General features: G+C 40.8%; 2 protein-coding genes across 3 annotated transcripts in view; one reads left to right on the top strand and one right to left on the bottom strand.

The window, feature by feature from the left end:
* The window catches only part of LOC125761954 (uncharacterized), a 177867-nt gene that overhangs the window by 59390 nt on the left and 97371 nt on the right, over positions 1-21106 (bottom strand). For both annotated transcript variants that reach the window (XM_049423574.1, XM_049423575.1), the window contains 4 exons: positions 4900-4964; positions 3966-4197; positions 2517-2653; positions 1683-1788 (listed from right to left, as the gene is read on the bottom strand). In XM_049423574.1, coding sequence (XP_049279531.1) covers positions 1683-1788; positions 2517-2653; positions 3966-4197; positions 4900-4964 — 540 coding nt within the window. The remainder of the gene's footprint in view (positions 1-1682; positions 1789-2516; positions 2654-3965; positions 4198-4899; positions 4965-21106) is intronic.
* LOC125761959 (uncharacterized) overlaps positions 5914-21106 on the top strand; it is a 28196-nt gene continuing 13003 nt past the window's right edge. Inside the window, exons 1-9 of the mRNA XM_049423584.1 lie at positions 5914-8066; positions 9016-9354; positions 11751-12058; positions 12532-12704; positions 13005-13067; positions 14068-14208; positions 14388-14517; positions 16613-16746; positions 18427-18571. Of these exons, the coding sequence (XP_049279541.1) occupies positions 9291-9354; positions 11751-12058; positions 12532-12704; positions 13005-13067; positions 14068-14208; positions 14388-14517; positions 16613-16746; positions 18427-18571 (1158 nt within the window). The 5' untranslated portion in view covers positions 5914-8066; positions 9016-9290. The remainder of the gene's footprint in view (positions 8067-9015; positions 9355-11750; positions 12059-12531; positions 12705-13004; positions 13068-14067; positions 14209-14387; positions 14518-16612; positions 16747-18426; positions 18572-21106) is intronic.

Below are 21106 nucleotides of genomic sequence, written 5' to 3'. Positions count from 1 at the left end.
TAGTTTCGTAAGCAGCGAAAAAAGCACAAGCTTTTTTTCTACCACCGTAAGACACAAAGCAGTAAGGTTGGCAAAAAGGGCATTTTTTCGATTTAAATTGTAAATTTCACCGCACTGTGGCAAATGAAACTGAATATTATAAAATTGCGAAAAACACGCGGCACGTGCCACTAACTATCCGTCGGTTGACAGCGGAAAATGTCACCCAGGAGAAAAAGAGGAAAAAACGTTCTGTAAATGGGCCCTGGAATAATGAAATCTTCCATCCTTTCCTGGGTTGGTGTTTGTTCCGGTGAAGTGTCGCAAGTCTGACATTTTGCTTTCAAACAAAAGCAAAATGGGTCCCATTTTTTGTTGTTGTTACTGCCTTTCAACAGTAAGGCTTTTGTTTCCTTTTGTGTGTGTGCGATTGTTTGTTCTATTTTTTTGTTGTTTGTTGTTGGTTTTGGTCACGTTCAAAATTTGTTCTTACTGGTCTCCCAGATTATAATTTAAAGGTGGCACTAATTATTCGTCCATCCGCACTGCATCTGAAGCGTAACGGGGCAGGGCAGGAACTAATTTGCAGACAGCATTTGTAAGGAAAACTTTTCGCAAAGAAATTCCTTTCTTTTCTGTGATTTTTTTCCTGTTTGTGGACCCTTGTGATTGTGTTGAACTGTTGAACGAAAAAGCAGCAAGCAGAGTTTTTATATGACTTCCTTACAAAGGTGAACGTTTATACATAACATTGTTCCAACCTTACCGTGGTGACATATGTATGCTTCACGGGAACTCTTTTCAGTTCAAAGAATAATTTTGTAGGAGTTTAGAAAGAATTTTACGACACAATAAACGTATGTCATCCGTGAAAATACTCTCTTGTCTAGACATGATATTATAGGGGTTTGTAATTGACATCAAAGTTTTTTGAAACTAATTTGTATCTCAAAATTCCAAAAATTAAATTTGTAAAAATATTAATAGAAAAGTTGTGACTGGATTCATATAGTATCTTTAAGAACTCAAGTGATTTCAGAGACTCAGGGGTAATTTAAGACGTTGTGACAAAGGTCTTCTAGGAATCTTTAATAGTACGACATAATTATTGAATTACATTAGCAAGCGAGAACGCAGGCCAAAAATCGTGATTTTGTAGAAAAAATTGCATAAATTGAGGGGCATCAATATAAAAATCCCATCATTATTAAACCCAAAAATCCAATCTTTTAATTTTTTAGAAATGCATTTACTTGATCGTTTGAATTGCTGCGTACCCTTATTAATGCAATCGTTTATCGTATTAATTGACGCTTGTGGTAATCTTTGAAACTGTAGCTATTATTACCCTCCTGCACATGTAAACATTGTGCTAAGAAGTCAAGACTCCGTGTCGGAAAAAAGCCCTTGCACATACCATCTTAAATCTGGTCGCACCATGCAAGAAAGAAAGGTTCCATCCAATCAAATCTTAATCCAATTGAGACCACCACGTCGGTGTAGCATTTCGTCCCATGAGTCTTTTCCTCAAACAGATATCTTCATCCCCTTCCCTTCGAAAAACTATTTCTTCTCCAACCTAAATTTGGTTTTGCGGAGACGTTTTTGTGTTGTTGACCGTTTATTCGGGCAAAATGTTATGTTGCGTTTCACATTTTCTCATGTTTCAACGATTTGCGCTTCATTACAGCTTATGTTCCTACCTGGCAGGTGTAAATGCCCTCGTCAAGACGATTTGCCCGGTTGATACCGAGCAGGGCGGTGTAGTGATCCTTGGAGTCCAGCGGCAGCAGGCGGGTCCACATGTTCCTGCATTAATAATGACGTTCCGAAGGGCAACGAAAGCAAACCGAGTGTCCGAGCATTTGTGGATGAGCAAGTGAAAGGGAAATAGTAAAGGAAATTCGTTAGATTCGTATGAGGATGAGTTGTGGGAAGAAATAGAAGACGGTTTTTGGCAGTGAGGGCTCCGTGTGCTTGTTGTGCCTTCCGAAGAAATAACATCATCTGTTGAAATAACCTCCAGCCCAGATCCGGAGGGTATAGCAGAAGCCGGTATGATGTTCCTTCACCGTTGAGGGTTACGGCTGGATGACATGTTTAACATATCAAAGGTTTTCGGGCTTTCATCCGTTCAGAGTGGTGGAGTCTTCTCGGGAGCTAATCCTAAAGTTTCAACCACATCAGACCGTCATCCTGAGGTTGCCGCTCGCTTTCATCCCCTGTACAATCTTCTGCACGGCACAAGACAAGACCTGCCAAACGGAGTTCTCGGGTTTCGGTCCTGCTTGACGTGAATCTCTTCTTTTCCGGGACGAGCTTCCTGTTGTCCTGTCAGCCGACAGGAGTTCTTTTTCTTCGACGAGCTTTTGAACTAATTTCGGTCGGTCTTTCTTCGGTACTCGGGCTTCCGCGAGATGATGGATGAGGCTCAAATAGCCGAAAGGATCTAAGCCTACGGTAGCCTTGGACAGAAGGAAGCTTTCCCCCTTTTCACCACTCAAGTCAACCGTGCTTGGTAGTGCAAAACGATTTACCTTGTTGCTTTGGTCACGTTCACGAAGTAGCCGTTCTTGTACCACCGGAAGGCCATCGTTGATGAGCCCTGCGCCACACAGGACAGTATGAACTCGGTGTTTTCCCGGATCGGTCCCTTTTGATTGATGACCACCGACTGTGCCGATGTGCGGTGAGCGAGAAGAAACGAAAGCAAAAAGAGAAAAGGACACCGTAAGCTATAAGTGGCAAGAAGGATGAGATTTCACTGTGCTCCTGCAGCCGGATGTTTAGGACGCCGGAAGTGAGAAAGAGTGTACAATTTTCCAACCAACAAGACAGCGTTTGTTAATGGTCCCGACGATGAGGGGCAACAATTTTTGACCGAAAAGACACAAATTTGTATACATTACCCGGCGAGCCCGGTTTAGCTTGCTGACAGTTGCGCCAAGTGGGTCAAAAATGGTGGCTCAAATCTCTGCATAAATTGACGTAAACTGAGGATGGCATAAATTGGATCTGTTCGGACGGAAGGAAAGGTACGATAGCCATCGTTATCGATTTTCCTCCGGGCAATGGATTGAAGGTAAATAAATTAGACATCATCATCAATCTTTGTAATGTGTTAATGCAAAAGGGTAGTGAGCAAAATGGATTGAGTTGCAATTAAAATGTTTTTCATTGAATATTGATGCCTATTTTAGAGAAATAAATATCGTTTTAGTTGATTTCTTTTTTTTTGTAATAGGATTTACAGCTAATTCATTCAGTTGGACAAAAGTCCAACTAATCATTGTGATTAATAAATGAGATAAAACCATTCTTTTAGGCTCGAATCTGATGACAATATAGTTAATTATGTTGTCATATTACATACAAGTCGTGTTTATGATGCGTAATTTATTTCCTTTTACTGATCGACTTGAATAATATTAGGAAATGTGGAATATTGTTTTTATGCTCACAGTTTTCTATTAAAAATATTAAAAAATATTGAATCAGATATAAATGGACAACATTTCGATCAAATTTTAGAAATATTTGAGCATTCGCCGAAAGCTTTGTTTCGAATCAGGATGAAAAATAATGTTTGATCTACAGTTTTAGGCAACCACAACGTTTAAACTAGTTAGAAGGTTTTTGCAGTTCGTTGGTCGAAACCTAATGCGACTAATTAAGCTCGGCTTTTAAGAAAAAATGTTAGTTATTCACTCAATGCTGCTTTCGCGAAACGTTGAAATGCGAAACTGTAGTATTCCAAATAAGGCTTTAATAAAAATGGGAAGCAATGCACCTTCTCGGAAAATTCCTCTACTAGGGGCTTTAACCCGGCGTAAGGAAGTACGTTGATCACACTGCGAAAAAAAATTTACCATTGAAACATGCACATTTACGATGCTGGCTTTCGATGGCCATTAAAACCAAAAGAACCTTAACATCCGACAGTAAGAGCAACGAGTGTAATTCAGCGTACGGGAAATGTAACCTACCTGCAACATTAAACCAACGTCCTGGCGAAAGGAAAGCTTCGTCCCCGGCACGAGACTCACATTCCCGATCCGGCCCCGTTCCGTCATCTTTTCCATCGCTTCCCGCACCCGGCTCGAGTCGATTTTGGGGCCGAAAAATTGAAACATTACCTCACCACCGCCAACAGCACCGGATGGTCCAGTTTTGCCATTCGCCGTTCCACCACTGGTACCGGTAGGGATCGCGTTTGGTCTGTGGATTAAGGAAGGAATGATGAGTTAATGGAAAGGCAGATCTCACGATACGATGGGCGGCGGGGATGGAGCGTTTTTTTCTCTCTCTCTTCTACAAATTGCGCAACGAAAACACTGGCAATGAAAACATCACCCATTTTAAGGCACACACCCTCCTGGCTACAGGTGATTGAACCTTGTTTTCCCCGGGTTGGTGCTTGGGCCGGGCTGTCGGCATGCAAAGTAATTAGGTACGCCAGCAAAGCGAGAATACATTGAAGTCGTGGAAAGCGGTGCCAGGGGATGGCATCATCGTTGCGCGGGTCAAGAGGATCAAACGGAACTGGAATGTGATGGCTGCTTTAGGGATGTACCATACAAGCGATGAGGTCGAATGCCGACGAGATTAACGAAAGGTTACATCCCAGCTGTGCCACACTCGGCGAAAAGGTATGGTAGGCTAATCTAAGAGGACCGACCGACCGGTCTGGATTTTGGTTACGTAGGTAATTATCGTTGGATTGAAGTAATTAAGCAAGGTGTTTTTAGTACATTGGTAGACAGCTATTAAAGTCATTCGAGGTATGCGTGAGACACTTGGAAAAGCAAGAATGAATTTAAAATAACGATATCAGCAAAGGGAAGCTTTTTTTTCGCTTCTTGGGTTTGCTGAATTAGGAATGGTATGGTAGCAATAAAAGGAAATACCACTTTTACTTACCTCGTAGTAAATACTTCCAGATCATTGATTTTGGATAGATTGAAATTCCTCAAAAATCGGTTGATCTGCAATAAAAAAGACGAAATAAAATGGTTTATTATTTATTGCTGTTGGGTTTTATGTGCATCTAAGGAAGGTATATCTTTTTTTTAAAATAATTTTAAAATAAAATGTACATACAAATGGTCTAGTTAATTTTAAATTAAATTACATTTATTGCTTTTAAAACGTGATTGTCGGAAGGAATTTGAAGTATAAAACTGAGGTAACTAAGTGACATTCCAATGTTAATGGGAAACGCTTGCCCATCGCATATTCTTAATCGATTAGAGGTAATGAAATGTGTATTTTTTGGGGTATCTTATGAATAGCAAGTTTTTATTCTTCTATCATCATCTTAATTGTTTTATTCATCAACTGTCTTCTAGAACACTCGTCAAGCAATTTATCCTTCTCGGTAGGAACATGTATTTAAATTGTCTTGAACCATTTTATGGAAAAAATATTGTCTGGGTGTGATTCACAAAATATTTGTGCATTTTATTCTTGAAGGCAAAAAATTTGTTGTAAATTATGAGCTTTACGAAAATGTTTATTAAACATAGAATAAGGATAAGAAATCGAGCAAAAAGGATACAATAAATAAATCTCTCTACTGGTATTTTAAACATTGCATCAGAACAACGGTGAACAATTCCAATTATCATGTGAAAATCATTCCACTGTACACACGGACAGGACGTCTCCATAAACGCACACAGCGACCATATCTCACTCAGTCTATTGTAGCCGATTTTAAACAATGTCAGTGTGCGTTATGCAGTTTCAAAACGTGCCACCATGTCATGTTTTGAAACAAGTCACAACACTTTCAAGGATCCACACAAATGCCCAACTCCCCCATCTACGCTAGCGACCTGATAACGTCCAATGAAACAGGCACACCGGTACTCTTTCCGGAACGGATCTCTTTCATGTGTACGAAAGCGCGCGTTCGTTTCAGGCGGGGGTTTAGGTGCGGGACGATATGGGCTTGCTTTTGACGTGATCTAGAAAATTAATTAGCATATTCGTTTAATTATCAAATGCAAAAAGCCAACAACATTCAGGGCCCGGCGGTTCCGTACGTACAATCTGCACCTGGGACTGGGCTTTCATGCGTTTCACCTTTTAGGCGCTAGGCGCTAGGTATGTTTTGTGTTTTCTTTGCCCTTTTATCCCGTGACACAAGCCGGCGCGGCATCGAGCGAAAAAAAAACAGAAGCAACAGCAGCAGCAAGAGTTAAATCACTCAGCAAAAGCAGCACGGGACAAGGCCCGAGCGTACGAAAAACGGACCTCACGGGACGCCTGGAATGGTCGGTGGCCCGTCAGGTGGTTGTTCTCATTAAGTGGAAATCAAGCCGCCACGGTCGGTGTGCCGTTGTTGGTTCACTGTTTTCACACGACAAATACTTCAATTAGCGCGTTGTGGTTCGCAACAAACAAGCAAACCATCTCACACTCACCGGTTTGTTGGAAGTTTTTGACGAACGATACGTTCGTCCACCAGCAGGCAACGAAACGTGGTGTATGTCGTTTAACCTGTTTTCCCTAACATTCTATAGAAAGGACTACAAAAAACTGTTACGGTGAGTAAAGCCCACAATTAAAGGAAGTACGAAAATTCTCGAAAAATCAAAAGGGTAAATAATGTGCAAGTGCATCAAGCATTTCTTCGACAGCTGAACTTCTCAGCCTAGTGCCGTAGGAAAACCATTTGTGGTAGCACTCCTCATCATTAAGCTTCACTGAAAAGGACTGGGCTACTCCATCCGCCGGGACTCGATTTTCATACATACACTTGAAGCAATGGGTACCACTGCGTACAGCAATCGACCGGGGCAAAGTGTTCCAAGCGTGATGCAGGAGCACTCCTTTAAGGCTAAGTGGATTTGTTAAAGAAAATGCGCCCATTGCTTACGGTGGAAGATAGTGTAAAGATCCCAGGTGTCTAGACGCTAGTTTGCCGGCATATTCTAGCATTGTGAGAGTTTTCTGCAATGCAATTTCGGAGATTATAAAGCGTGAATAAATGACTTTTTTGTGTGTGTTTGTAATTTTGACAATTATTTTGATGAATTTGTAGCATACATTTTCTGCCCTAAAGTAAGCAATTACATTACGGAACGCTTTTGCTAAAGACATAAGCAAGTCTCATTAAGGTGGTAATTTAAAATATTTCATTTACCAACCATAAAAGGGTCCATTTGCCCCATACATTATTAAAGACTCAAGAGAAGCAAATGTTAATATGTAGTAAATAAATCATTTTTGCAAATAGTACTGTCTTAAATAACCTTCATCTTGAGCGGATTGTCGGCTAAAAGGTCCCGTTGTTTAACTTCCTTTCCAATCAGTCCAACATATTCAAAGGGTAGGTACAAAAACACACAAGTTTCTACACGCATCATACAATTCTATTGCAAAAGCCCTTTTTTAATGCCTTCATCGGATCAGTCCCGGACGTTTGTTTGTACCTTGGCACCACTTTTCTCCAGGTTGAAGAATCATCATTTTCTTTTGATGCAAGAACGAGACCTTTTTTGTGGGGTGGGAGTAGGGAAATGGGGTTCATGTTTGCGTTGGTGTTTCTAACCCTTCCTTACGGTGTGGGAGACCTAACCTATCGAGCAACAAACTTATATCGACCAAGGCCTATGTGTAAACATGTGCTGCTTAACCCAACCCGATGACCCAACAGCAGAATGTTTGAGCTACGCTGGGGAGAGAAGATTGTTTCGACATTCAGTAAAGAAGGAAGGAAAAAAAACACGTAGGTTTCTGTCGACTCGTTGGGAACTGTTTTTTTCTCTACATTCACCTTGTTATCGAACGCTTAACAATACACTTTAGTAGCTTTACAGCGCGTTTTGGGTTAGTGGAATAAAAACAAAAACATCTACAGCATTTTTCACTTGGCACACAAACTCTAATTACTTCCCGTGCCCATTGACGTTCGAGGGGTTCGCTCGTCAGATTAATTAGCCGGTTGATGTTTTGCGACCGGAAAGCGCAAAACTTTGAGCATAGTCCGTAGCGACTAGTTAGTTCAGTCGGGAGCTCATTGGTGTGACAAGTGAACTTTTGCCGGACGGATGGTTTGGATACCGAATACAAGTGGCTTGGTGTGGAGTGATCTTTTTTTTTGCGAAAGCTTTACCCTTTTAGTAGAACAGGAAACGCAACAATCCTGAAGAGGAAGTTCCCGACGGAAAGGATTCTAACGTGGTGGAAGCGCATCTTTTTTCGTGGGATCAAAGGTTTGCGGGAACTCCGTCAGCTCATCGGTGAAGTTGCGTTTTCCTAACCGCCCAAAAAAGCTCAGAATCCAAACGTGTTGTAGAATCGTAGAAGGTTGAAGAGAAATTTTGTGCGAAGTTTCCCTACCTCAACTGCGTTGTAAGGATGAACAACTTTATCGTTTTCCGCTGTGTGTCTGTGCTAAGGAGTGCTACAAAAAGTAGAACAAAACGGTTGAGGTTGAAAGTGTGATTCAAAGTGGACTGTTGAGGGGTTTGCAAGTTGGCACGAGAAGTGATGAAAAACATCACACACACACGCACACGTCGAGCACGGTTGTTCGGAAAATTAACCGATGTATTCGCGTTTGTATAACCACCGATTTCAACGCCAACTTTCCGGTAAAGTTTCACCCTCCAAACGTTCGTACGCAAACGATGTTCATCGGCGCGCAACACTTTCCATCGTCATTTGTTTGCATACGGATTGCGCATGGGTGGCATGGGAAGGAATAGGTGTGTGTTTGTGTGCGTGAAAAACAGTCAAGAATTAATTGTTCACTTTGATGTTTTCCGTGGGAAAGATAATTTAATTGTTACCTGTTTTCTTTCCGTTTAACTGCGCGTGTGGGAAATGTGCCAAAGGGTGCGCAAAGTACATGTACAATCACTTTCCAGCATTTCGTGGAGGGTTGGTAGGAAGGAAATATGGAAACGATGTTAAGGAATTTTGGATATTTTTTCACATAAAGATAAGGGTTTTATTGCAGAAACAAAACAAGATTTTTCAACAAATCGTGTCTTCTTATTTGTTCCATGTTTTGTGTGTCGATAGCAAGTGAAGTTTTTGTGAAGTGTCTGTGTAGAATTGTGCTGTAATTGCGTGAAAATCGTTGCCTGTGCAGTGACTATTGTGTCACCAAGTAATCCCCGTATTCGTGTACTTGTGTGTGTGTCCAGTAAACTGGGAATGCATGCTTTGGTGCAGGAAGTAAGCGGATTAAACCCTTAACCTTCACCAGCGGGAAAATCTCACCAACCCGGATCTATGCGTAACGTTCCCGAAACTTTTCGCCGCGGGTAAAAAGGGTTTTACATGCGGTCTGAACGATGCCTGGAGTGGTATTTCTTGTTTGTGTTCCGACGGCAAATTATGAAAGAACGTTAATTAACGGTAAGAACGGCTAGCCCATTGCACATTCGTCTTATAGCTCTAAATCCCCCCATCTGCTGTGTAGCTTGAAGAATGGACGGTTCAGGTGACCCATTCAGGGTAACATACATGGTCCGGTACCGTCGTGTGCGGGTTCCTGTTTTCCTTTGTCGTTGTTAAATATGTACTCAGCGCAAATGAATGTGCAACCTTTCCACGTGAGTTCGGATTGGGGTCCATATGGACCTGTAAAAGGAGGGAATGAAAAAGGTTGAACAATCTTTCAAACATCTTCATTAACGGGATCAAAGCGACGGCTCGAGACATTAAGTTCTATGAGTTTGTAGAGTTTTAGTTGTGTAACGGTGCACTGTGCTAAGTAAAGGAAATCTGTGACTATATCAGCATATTTATATCTAATCATTTAAAAAAATTTAAAGTTGATGAATGGATCTTTAAAATTCATCAATGATCTGTTTCGGTTTCCTTAAATCGAGACTTCAAATGATGTTTTTTGTGTTCAGACCATATTTAAAGAACCATTTTTCCATGAAACATGATCAAAGAACATTGTGTTTTTACAATGCTAAATGATAAAAATTTGGAAATTTCAATTGTTTATATAAGGTTTGTTACCAAATTCAAACAGAAGAAGCAGTTGTAAGTAAAAAAGAGTCAAAAATATTCTTAAATTCTCTTTTCAACTACACCCGATTGATCCCTTTATGTTTGGATATGGCACTGGAATGAGTTTGAATTCTTAAAATTCTTATCAACTAAAAAAAATAAACAAAACTTGTTTGTATACCGATTTGAAAAGCGCATAAATGCATTTTTGTCGAATTGCTAGTACAATTCATCTTTCCGCACCTGTTGGCAAATTTGGAATGGTTCGCTTAGTTTGAAAACGATGAGCGAATCTGCAGCAAAATATTTCAAAGAAAGCTTCATCGCCAAAAAAAACCACGGTTCGTCCAAAAAATGCATAGTGATTACTTCCTGATGGTGAGCTTCCGGGCATGAGGGTCTGGCCAACAACAGTCAAATGAACTTCCTTTTTTACTGGGTCGAAAGAACGGCAAAGAAAGCTGCATCTGATAGAAAGTCGGACAGAATGTAGACTGCACCAGGTGAATAGAAATGAATCTAGAGGTGAAACGTTGACTGTGAGAATAAAGGAACAACCAAACCCGGCATGCACCCCGAAACCCGGAAGCTTGATTGTGTTTGGCTTTGGCCGTTTGGTAGAGCGGAAAAATAAAATTCCTTTCCTTCATCAATCGGCAAATGCAGCTTCCTGGGGGGGGGGGGGGGGGAAACAACAGTACTGGCGGTGAATCCGTCCGTCGGTAAATATCGCTCACCTGTACCTTTATCTTTCATACCTCCACGGCCTAACTTGTTTCGCGGTACAACGGATAACTTCTGTCTTTTCGGTGCGGGTTTAGTCTCTCCTTCCTTTTGCTCTTGAAACTTAATCGGAAAAAAACTATTTTTTTTATTTGTTCCCGGTTTTTTTTTTGGGCGAGGGACATTTGATTCGGTGCCCTTCATTTTGGAAAGTCTTCCGAAGTGAGCTTTTGGTTCGATACTAAAGGGGCTAAAAAATGGGAGCGAAAGATACAAAAAAAAAACAAAATGCAAATGGAGGACAAAAAAAGAAAAACCACGCACAGAAATACAAATCATCTACCAACTATTACATCCGCAGAAAGGTAAAGAAAAACGAATCACCATGAAAGGAATAGTGCCACGAGGGTGCACTTCGTGCTTCGCAAAGCGGAAACATTCTACGTTACCGAGGGCACTGGGTTGGGTAAATATTTGCAGATGAGTTTTGCTCCACTTTTGAATGGGTATGCGACTGGAGTGTGGAAAAACAAATCACCCGTCCACCCGTCCCCACAAGACATCCCGCATTGACAACAAACTGTCGAGTGAATCGAGTCTGCGCTGAGTGCAGCCAAGGACGAAATGATATTGTTAATGGATGCAACCCACTAGAAATGGGGGAACTGATAGCGCTCGGAAGCTAGATTCGGTTGCATCGGGGAGTTTTTGAAACGTTTTCCTGTGGAAAACTTGCAGAAAAAAATTACAGAGATAAAGATGTGGTTCGGATTTTGCCAAGTAGAGAATGGAAAATTTGTACTCGAAGAACTGTTGATTGTTTTTAATACAGCAAGTCGTTAAGCCGATAAGATCCAACACTTGTTTCAAGGTTCAAATTTCAAGGGCTTCTTCTCAGACTTCTGAAGCAGTACAGACTCTTAGTACTCTAAGTTAGTTAAACAATTATTTCTCGCATATTTAAATTCATCTCATTTGTATAATCTAACTCAATAGCTAATGCTCAACATCTGTTAAATAGTGTATTAGTGTCAAAATTAAAAAAAATGCTTCTACCCTCTTGATAGGCATAAATTATGCGCCAAATAATGAACAGCTGCCACCGCCACCGGTACCGTCCCATCAGCCAACACGTAATCTTAATATAAATCTCCCGGAAAACGTGCCCCACGGGCCAAGAGGTCCGCGAACAAACACCAACCCGGCAGATAATGCAGCCGGAAATGCAGTCCTTCGGCTTGAGGTTGAGCTGCGTGACAAACACGCCGTCCAGGGGCGTCGTACGGCAAACAAAGCGAAACCACCCAAACCACCGTACGGTGCGAACGCGATAAAAGGACCACCGAACGTCGGTGGATCGGCACCGCTGGAAAAGGTAAGTCTCGGAAACACCAAACAACTCGCAAAACAAACAACCGAACCGTTTATCAAGGCTGCCAGTGAGCGTGTGACGTTAGGCAACCAAGCGTTGACCGCAACGTTGAGGATTTTCCATGAAAAACTGCACCGACTAACACTGTCCTTCATTAACGGTTCTGGAACGTTGAACGCGGACGCGTTGGACACGCGGATGGACGATATAAATCTTTTCGCATCCTGTATGTGTTCCGTTGGATCGGTCGGACGATGTTTTCGTAGGCGACAAAGTTCGGCCGTTTGTTTGCATTGGTGAAGCACAAGGGTTTTGTTTTACGGCGGAGCTGGCGCTAACCCGAGCGTTGTGGTTGTAAGACTAAGCATGTGAGAGTTGCTTGTTAGTAAAATTTCTCTACGTATGAAAATATTTCGGGTAAAACGGTGAAATATTTAGCTTAAAAATAAATAAAATTTAACATAATGTTTTGCTAGGTGTTGGACGAGTTGCTAAAGAAGCTGGATGTTGAACGGGTTATTTGGCACCTGGACAAGGAGGGCCAGTACTATCAGGTTGTGTTCCCCCTGGCAGCCGGTGATCCATGCGAAACAACTCTTCACTGTCTGACGGAGTTAGGAATTGGGATGAAGCATAACTCCAGCGTAAGGTAATTTGTATAAAAATGGATTATTACTTTCTTAAGAAGGTCTTAAAGTGTTGTAAAAATGTGCAAATAAAATCGTTAATGATCGGTGATCAATTTGCCATTTTTATCCCAAAACTAAATTAATAATTGGAATGTGCTTTCATATTGCATACTGTCAGGCGTTAGTCAAGTTTAACGGCAAAGCGAAAGTGTCAGTTTTAAAGATAGAGATATGAAATGTTTTCACATAGTTAAATAAGATTTTATGCTATTTTGTAATTTTGTTTTACGAATTATCAACATTTTCCATCTTCTTTTCAGCGTTCTGCCTTGCAGTGTCAGCTACGACGGTTTAAATGATACCAGCAACGAAGATGAATATGGGTACGATTTCTTGCTCCCTTTTGTGTCTAGTGTGTCTCACACCCGAGTTCATATTTCCCTTAACTTTCCGAACATCCGAACGTATTCACCAGTCAAGGTTTCACGTTTTGGAAGCTATCCAGCCACTGACTATTATTTAAATGAAGAGTAGCGACTTGTCTGTGCTAGAAATTGTCCAACGTACGCGTCTTTTACCATTTTTTCTGTCTCTTAGATGCCTTTCAACCGCTACAGACTGCTTTCATTCTGTGACTGTTGCTAAAATGCTTTGTTTCACCGAAGTTACTCACTATGTGTGTGTGTTTTTTCCCCTCTTCTTTCTTGTCCTCTCTTTTTTTCTACTGCCACTTAGTTCTTTCTTCGCTTTCTGTCTGTGTTTCAGATTGTTCTTCCTATCCTTCCGCCATCTCGTTATTGTCGATGTGCATTTGCATAATTTGATTAGGTTCACGTACACTGCACAATGCAACATTGCAACGTGCATACAGGAAGTAACAAGATTTTACACAAAAAAATGGTAGATAAAAAAAAAATTGCTGAAACAAAGAGTATGTAGCGTTGAATTCAATATTCTTGATCCACACACCTATGAAGGTTGTGAGCGAAAAAACAAAAAAGTTGTCCATTGACATGGTACAGTACATCTTCGGGGATAGAGTTTTCCCATATACACTCGTCTTGGTGACTTGGTGAATATTAAATCTCTTATTTATTCGGATGAAGTAAAGCCTTCCCCTCTAGAGTTAATCCTAAGGGAGCAAGTAACGAGGCTCATGGCGAGCGAGTTGACTTTTAATTAAACCTTCCCGTGCTGCTTTTGAGCGTGGTTTTGACGTTGTCCTGCCGTAAAGCGTAAAGAGATTAAACGCTCAGTCATCGGTCGATAATTAAATGTCTTTTAAGTTAGTGAGCGATTCTGTAGCGGAAGTCCAATGAACGACAGTTAGATGACGCTTAATTAAACGTTCAAACATGTGTGTGCTTTTCCTCTTTTAACCAGGGACGAATGTGAGGAAAATTCCAAATGGAACAACTTTGTTGACTCGATCCGCTCGAAGCTTACCGTCAAGCAAGTGGTCGATGGTGTGCGGGCCGGTGGTTCACTATCGTTTGACTACTTGCTGCTCATCGTCACGGCAGAGTAAGTACAGCCGCTTCCATAACGTTCAAGCACCTCCACAAACACCTTCCCCGGGGGCCGGTGTGAGCAAGTAAACGGTTTCCGTCACAAAACACTTCGCTCTCCTTGATCGTACTTCGTGCTTGGCACATCTTCATTTAGTGCATTTTTTTTGTTCGTTGCTTTTCACTCCAATGCAGCTCACTTGCGGCACTGGGACTGGTGGAAAATAATGCACCAAACATTGTGGCCGCGATGCTGGTTTCACCACTGATGGGTCCGGTAATGTCGATTACCTTCGGAACGATCATAGCCGACCGCGAGCTGGTGGTAAGTGTGTTGTGTTTTGTATTCTGTTTTTTTTTCTTTCATTTTCACCTCTCGTTAGCCAAACGATCACCATGTTGCTTTTCTTTCGCGCGATTCGTATGCAAGGTTTTTGCGCGAGATGGAATTTTCGATTTTTAAAAGCTTTATAGCATACACCGATATGCTTTTAGTGTATGATGATGGAACTATGAGTTAACTATGTTTCGTGATCGTTGAACTAAAAGTAAGTATGAAGCAAAAATGTTGGTGTAGAGTAAGCTATGTTTAAATATATGATCGTTTGTTGTGAATTTCCAGTGTAAGGAAAGAGATTTTTTTTTCAAATCCCTTACTTTTAGTGTAGAGTTTTTTTTTCATACAAACATACAAACTATGCTCATCCTGGTGTGGTTATCAAACTCGATGAAACACAGTTTTTTCTAGTAAAAAAATATGTAAAACACCATATAGTAAACTTTCTCAAAATGTGCAATAAATTTATCCATCGCTTAGCATTTTGAATACTTATTTCCAAACCATTCTCAAAGCAGAAAAAATACAAATTCCTCCGCAAGCAAAAGCACTGCGGAAAACTCACCATTTTCCAACACCCGCTGAGCGAACTTCGCTTCGTACATGAAGTCATGGTGAAAGTTCACATTCATAAAGCCGACTTTTTGATATGGATGCAAAAAAAAACAAACAAAAAATCTCCACACACATACACACAAAACTTGCCCCGCAATAAAACCGCAAAGGCGGAAAGGTAGCACGGGCAAAAAAGTATAACAAACATTTCTGCGGTTCTCAGGTGTGCTCAGTCGATGAAAATTTAAATTAAAACATTTTCATTGAAAAAGCGAAGGTGGCCGGAGCATGGATGGGAGGATTTGGACAGGTTTGGATGGAAAGTTTCCCGCACCCCACCCGCCGGTCACCGCAAAAGGTTGAAAGCAAAATGGCAGAAAGGGAGTAGTTTAAAAAATTAATTGCCTCGCGTTCGAGAGTGTGAAACTGGCCTGTCGGTTTCGGTATAGTGGGAACTATATTTTGCACACTATTCGGCATGGCACGATCGTTGTACGAAACGAAATGGGTATGAAGTGTTATGCTTCTCGCAAGACTGTTGGTTCCTTTCCCATACGATATCATTGTGGGCTCATTAAATTATTGTTTTATTGCTTTATGAGAATTTCTGGAATTAATGGCTTAGAATGCAATCTAAACTATGGATAGTAGGAGTAATCATGAAGTATGATATGACTTTAAAGCTTGCTATTGAACTTGAACCATAACTCTTAGGCGTATTGGACAAAAGTGACTTTAATTATTATAAAACTACCTTCAAATAAAGATTGAAAATATAGTACTGGAAATTACCTCAATTAATAATATAAATAACACATAAATAGAAGATATGGATGAAATTTGAGAGAATTTTTTGATAATTTATATGTTTTGTTTTCATGCCATGCGGTGAGTAAGGTTCAGATTTTTTTCTGAACTGTTCATAACGTAGAATCATCTAAATTAAATATTTTTGGTGCTCACTATGAAATCTAAATTAACACTTAATAAGGTTTCGTATAAAATGCTTAAATTTAAATTGGTTTCATTCTAGATTGTTACAGATTATTTTTTATTTACTTGTGTAAGTGATAATTAAACAAGAAAGCTACTTTCGACATTTTTTAAATTAAACGATTACAAGAATTTTAAAGTAACGCTGGAACACGTTGCAGGAAAAAAACCGACAACAAGTTGAAACGAATCGTGTTGAACGATGGTAAATTGAATGTCACAAAAAGTAAACATCACATTCATCACCCAGTCAGAACACGAACACATATCCTGTGACCCCGGACAGATGGGCCAAATTGTTGATGAATCCCGGCTTGTATATGTGTATCTGTCTCTTCGCATACCAATCTGCCCATACTTGCGATTGCTACATTCGGTGCAGTTACGAATTTGCAGTAAAATATTTACCCAACCTTCAGTCCCACCTTGCCACCATGCTAATTGATACCCGCGTAACGGCCACGGACCATTTCGTTTCGATTTAAATATTATTTTCTTTCTTTTCCCGCTCCTCCGTGTCTGGGTGTTTCCGCAGAAGGTTGGCTTTACAGCGCTCGCACTCGGTATCTTCATTTCGATACTGTTTGGATTCATTTTCGGGCTCATACTTGGCACCACCGACATGCCGTGGGGTTTCGGCGATTTCCCAACGGAGGAAATGAAGGGCCGGTAAGTGAGTTTGCTGTTTTTGTCTGTGTGTTTGTGATTTTTCTCATTTCGTTTTCAGCAACATATCCGCTTATATTTGCGTTTCAATCTCCACATGTTTCGTTCGCCTCGGGAAGTGTACGGTGTAGTTGGGCATGTTTGATGCTAATGAATTACAAATTCATCGTGTACTGAAATACGCTCTAAAATCGGACGCGAGATAAATGTTTGCAATAAAGAAAAATTCAAAAAGAAGTAAAAAATGGCGAGGAAACGAAAATAATGAATGAAACCTCCAATTGGTTGTTAAATATTCGTAAAACAACAGAAATCACAGAAATCATACCATCCCTCCATATCCGGTGGGTATTTTGCAATGAATTAATTAAAGCAAAATATAGCACACACACACACCCACTTATTGAGAAGTTTCGCACAGCAATGGCTGTTTTTATTTCCCACCTCACCACAATATCGAACATTGTAACGTGGCGAAGCGCTTTGCCGGAAACCGAAACCCCACCGGAAATGAACTAGAGAACGGTGGAATTTGTATGCGGTGGATACATTACGCCATACCTAAATGGTAATATCCAAACAACAACACGGTTGCCTCCCCGCTTTTACCTTCTCCCCATCCGTCCCATTTCGTACAACAAATGTGTTGATTTTTCTCCCCAAAATCCCACTTCATAGGTTTCCGTGCGGTTTTCGATGGTGTTTCGGTTAGAAAATGGAAAATAAATACACATCCGCGGCATATTCCACCGTAGCTGGACGATTGATCACCGAGCGGTAATGGTTGGAGGGTTGTTGTGTGGTTTCCACTTAAAATCAGACGATGAAACGTTACTTTAGATACATTTTTTTGTTTGTTTGTTTGCAACATTATTGTAGCTTCACGTCCCAACGTGAATGGTGGCAACTGTGCAGTAACGAAGTTGGAAAATTAAATTAGAAACATGCATGATTTCGGTTAGATTAAGTGGTTAGGCTTTTTAAGCAAATCGTTACGTGCAATAATGGTTCAATGATTAACAAATTGATTTTATCGGGTTTAGAATAATTAATTGTTCGCAACGGTTTGCGGTTTGTCTGACCAAGCGAAAGGTGGGCAGTCGATTGAAATTAAAAACCATATAATGAATACAGTTGAAACTTTGCCGTTTAGAAAATTGATATTTTTTTTTAAGTTTAATGATGTAAATTAATTAGCTCATACGAGCAATAGTAACTAATGTTTGATTAACTCTTTTTATGTGCACCTGATAGTTTACAAATTTTAAATGAAAGCCGGAAAAATATTCAACAAGTCACGTTTAAACTCCATTTCATTGAGCACAAAAATATGAAATGAAACATTCTAGATTCTAAAACAGGGATTGCATACCTTCAGGGGTTTAGTTCCTTAGTTTACAAAGTTAAATGAAAGCCGAAAAAATATTCAACAAGTCACGTTTAAACTCCATTTCATTGAGCACAAAAATATGAAATGAAACATTTTGAAACAACAAACATAAAACAGGGATTGCATACTTTCAGGGGTTTAGCTTCCTTTTTCAGTGAAGATAAGTACGATGAAGTTTAGTACGATATGTTTAATGTGTCGTGTTTAAAAATCCTAACAATGTCTTACTCTAATAAACTTAACGACTTTATACTTATTTCTATATTTGTTTCTATTTCCCATCTACTCCTAAGCGGTAATGCACGCTCCCTGTGGATGGGCATACTCTGGGCATTAACATCCGGTAGCGGTGTAGCGGTAGCACTGCTCCAAGGCTCGGCCGGACCATTGATAGGTGTTGCAATTTCCGCTTCGCTACTACCACCGGTAGTGAACTGTGTAAGTATGGACACAATGAAACGAAGCCATTCGACTTTACCTTTGTTACAAAATGCGTTCACGAACCACCGTGAATGGAACTAACCTTTGCGATGGTGCGCTCACGGGTTTGCAACACTTCCAACGCAACAATAATGATGCTCCATTTCCGCTACAAACATGTGTCGCTAGGTGGCCTTTCTACTCCTCATATGAATCGGCAACCGATTACACGATTCACTACACGGTCCAGGATCAAAAGCACCAAATCCTTCAACCGGGAAAGCTCCCGAAAAGCATACCGACATACCGCCGCAGGGCCGTGGTGTGAACCGGTTCCACGAATGTATTGGTTTCGCTAGGCATTTGGTGCAATATTGACAGAACGATGCGCATTCAGCTTCACTCACCGAAAGACCCCATTCGATGCATCCTGTCATTAGGGATGAACAATACCGTATGGAGCGTTCGTTAAAATGTTCTGGCCTCAGGTGGTGCAATTGAATTGAGACTACTTTTGCTACTAGTGGCAGTTGCAACGGTTGGTAGGTTCGAAAGTCCCCGAGGTGTTAATAGATTCATTAGGGATTATGAGATTTGAGCAGCGCCAATAACGCCGGGAGTTCTGCGTACTGGGTGGAACTTTCCAGCGGAGCTTATTATCAATCCAATTGAGCGTTTGTACGCGGTACAGGAATTTGATTTTAGGAAAAATTATGATCCATCATCAATGTGATGTTAGGAGCATGTTCTGCAATCACATCACACACATAATCATTTTACGTGAATGATTTAATGTGATAGCACAATAGAAAGTGTGTAGTTGTAATGATATTAATTAACAGCGACATTAGTAAAAAAGGATATAATTTTAAAAGCATAAACATTAAAGGATATCTCTGCCATGTGCACCAGTTTTGTTGCCAACAAACTCGGATGTTTGAAACAAGGAAATACAGAACGTCCATCAACCCAAAGATACTTGAGGTCCTAATGCAAACTTGTACCTTGTGAACTTGTAACTTGTAAGAGTTATCGCACTAACGAAATAATTTTTTGTAATGGTGATTTCAGGCAGTTTTTGAGCTATTGAAGGTCCTTATGAATACACCATACGAATACATCAAGAGTGTATTATGAATCCCCTTAACAATAATTTTTAATCGAACCATCGTTTTAATATTTTTTTTTTAATTTAAATACTCATAAACCAGAAGCTTTCCTTAGGGAAAGATTATTTGGTTTTTGAAATCCTGTTTAAATTATCAGCATATAAAATCCATCGTCTAAAATTAAATTCATTAGCAAATGTAAAATTCAAGGACATTCCGTTTGTTATTTTTCCCTCGAGAGCTTTTCTTTTTTTCGTGGGTAGAATTGTGACCATCGACAGCTTTTTACCTAAATGATTCTCGTTTTTCTCAATTCTGACACCATTTCTTGCCTGACAGACGGACGGCAGTAACGAACGGCGGAAGCAATTATACAAAAATCATTACAATAAACGAACGACGGAAAATATTACGATTCTTTAGCACACCATTACCGGTAACCGATCCAACGTGCTTCACCTCATGTCCATTTTGGTGCAACTTTGTTAGATTACACTAGCCGCTCCTGCGATGGGTTTAGATTGCAAAAGAAGCATTGGCAGCATATCGTAATCGGCCTTACACCGAAAGACCTTCACGGCCCAAAGGCCTAATGACAGGGCAGTCCACCACCACCACGCCAAGCACAAGGCCAAGCATTTGGTTTTATATCTTCATTTTAATAGCCGTTTCACGGGCATTTCCCTTTGCCGGCGTGGTTTCCGTTGATTGTTCAGCAAAAGTTTTCTGCTGGATCGAATCCAACGACTTCCGGCCGGGGGGAGCATCATCTTTGCTGACGACCACCGTCATCAACATCATCGTAATCATCACCTCCGGCTGGTAAGCGAGCGGATTTCGTTCGAATGCGGATGCGACATCATATTGTGTCTATTCGTGGTGCGTTTTCCATCGTAGCGATGCGGCATAGATTGTATATTTCTGTCCAAAAACTCAAATGCAACGTTCCGTAAAGGAACGGAACCGGACGCTGATAACATTCCTTACCCATCCCCAAACGGCAAAAGGATTGAAAAGGGTTTACCAACCAGCATCCTGAGTGATGATCCAGTTTTAAGCCTCAACTTGATACATCGCGAGCGGATTTTCCTGCGAAAAAGGCAGGAAGCGTGCTTTTGGCGTTGGTTTTACAACATGTTCCCCGAAATATCCCTAGACCAGACACACACTTCACCCTGGACAGTGGTGCTGGAGTATGGTAACATTAATTTTATGATCATAGTTTTGTATCTCTTGCTCTCTTGACTTATGCTGCACCGCTATCCATCCATTCCCAGGGCGGATCGTAAAGTTTTATCGACATGTAAAGACCATCCCTCGACGGCGTGCGGATGAGTTCGGGTGCGTCCGACTGAAAAGTTGACAAGTGGCAGAGTGAGCTGTACGGAAGAGAAGATTAAAGCAGGGCGAGGGCCTATCTGACGAGTGACCCTTTCGCGAGAGA

Source organism: Anopheles funestus, chromosome 2RL (genome assembly GCF_943734845.2).
Source record: "Anopheles funestus chromosome 2RL, idAnoFuneDA-416_04, whole genome shotgun sequence".
Classification (NCBI taxonomy): Eukaryota; Metazoa; Arthropoda; class Insecta; order Diptera; family Culicidae; genus Anopheles; species Anopheles funestus.
Note: the sequence above shows the minus strand (reverse complement) of the source record. Positions and strands in the feature narration are given on the sequence as shown.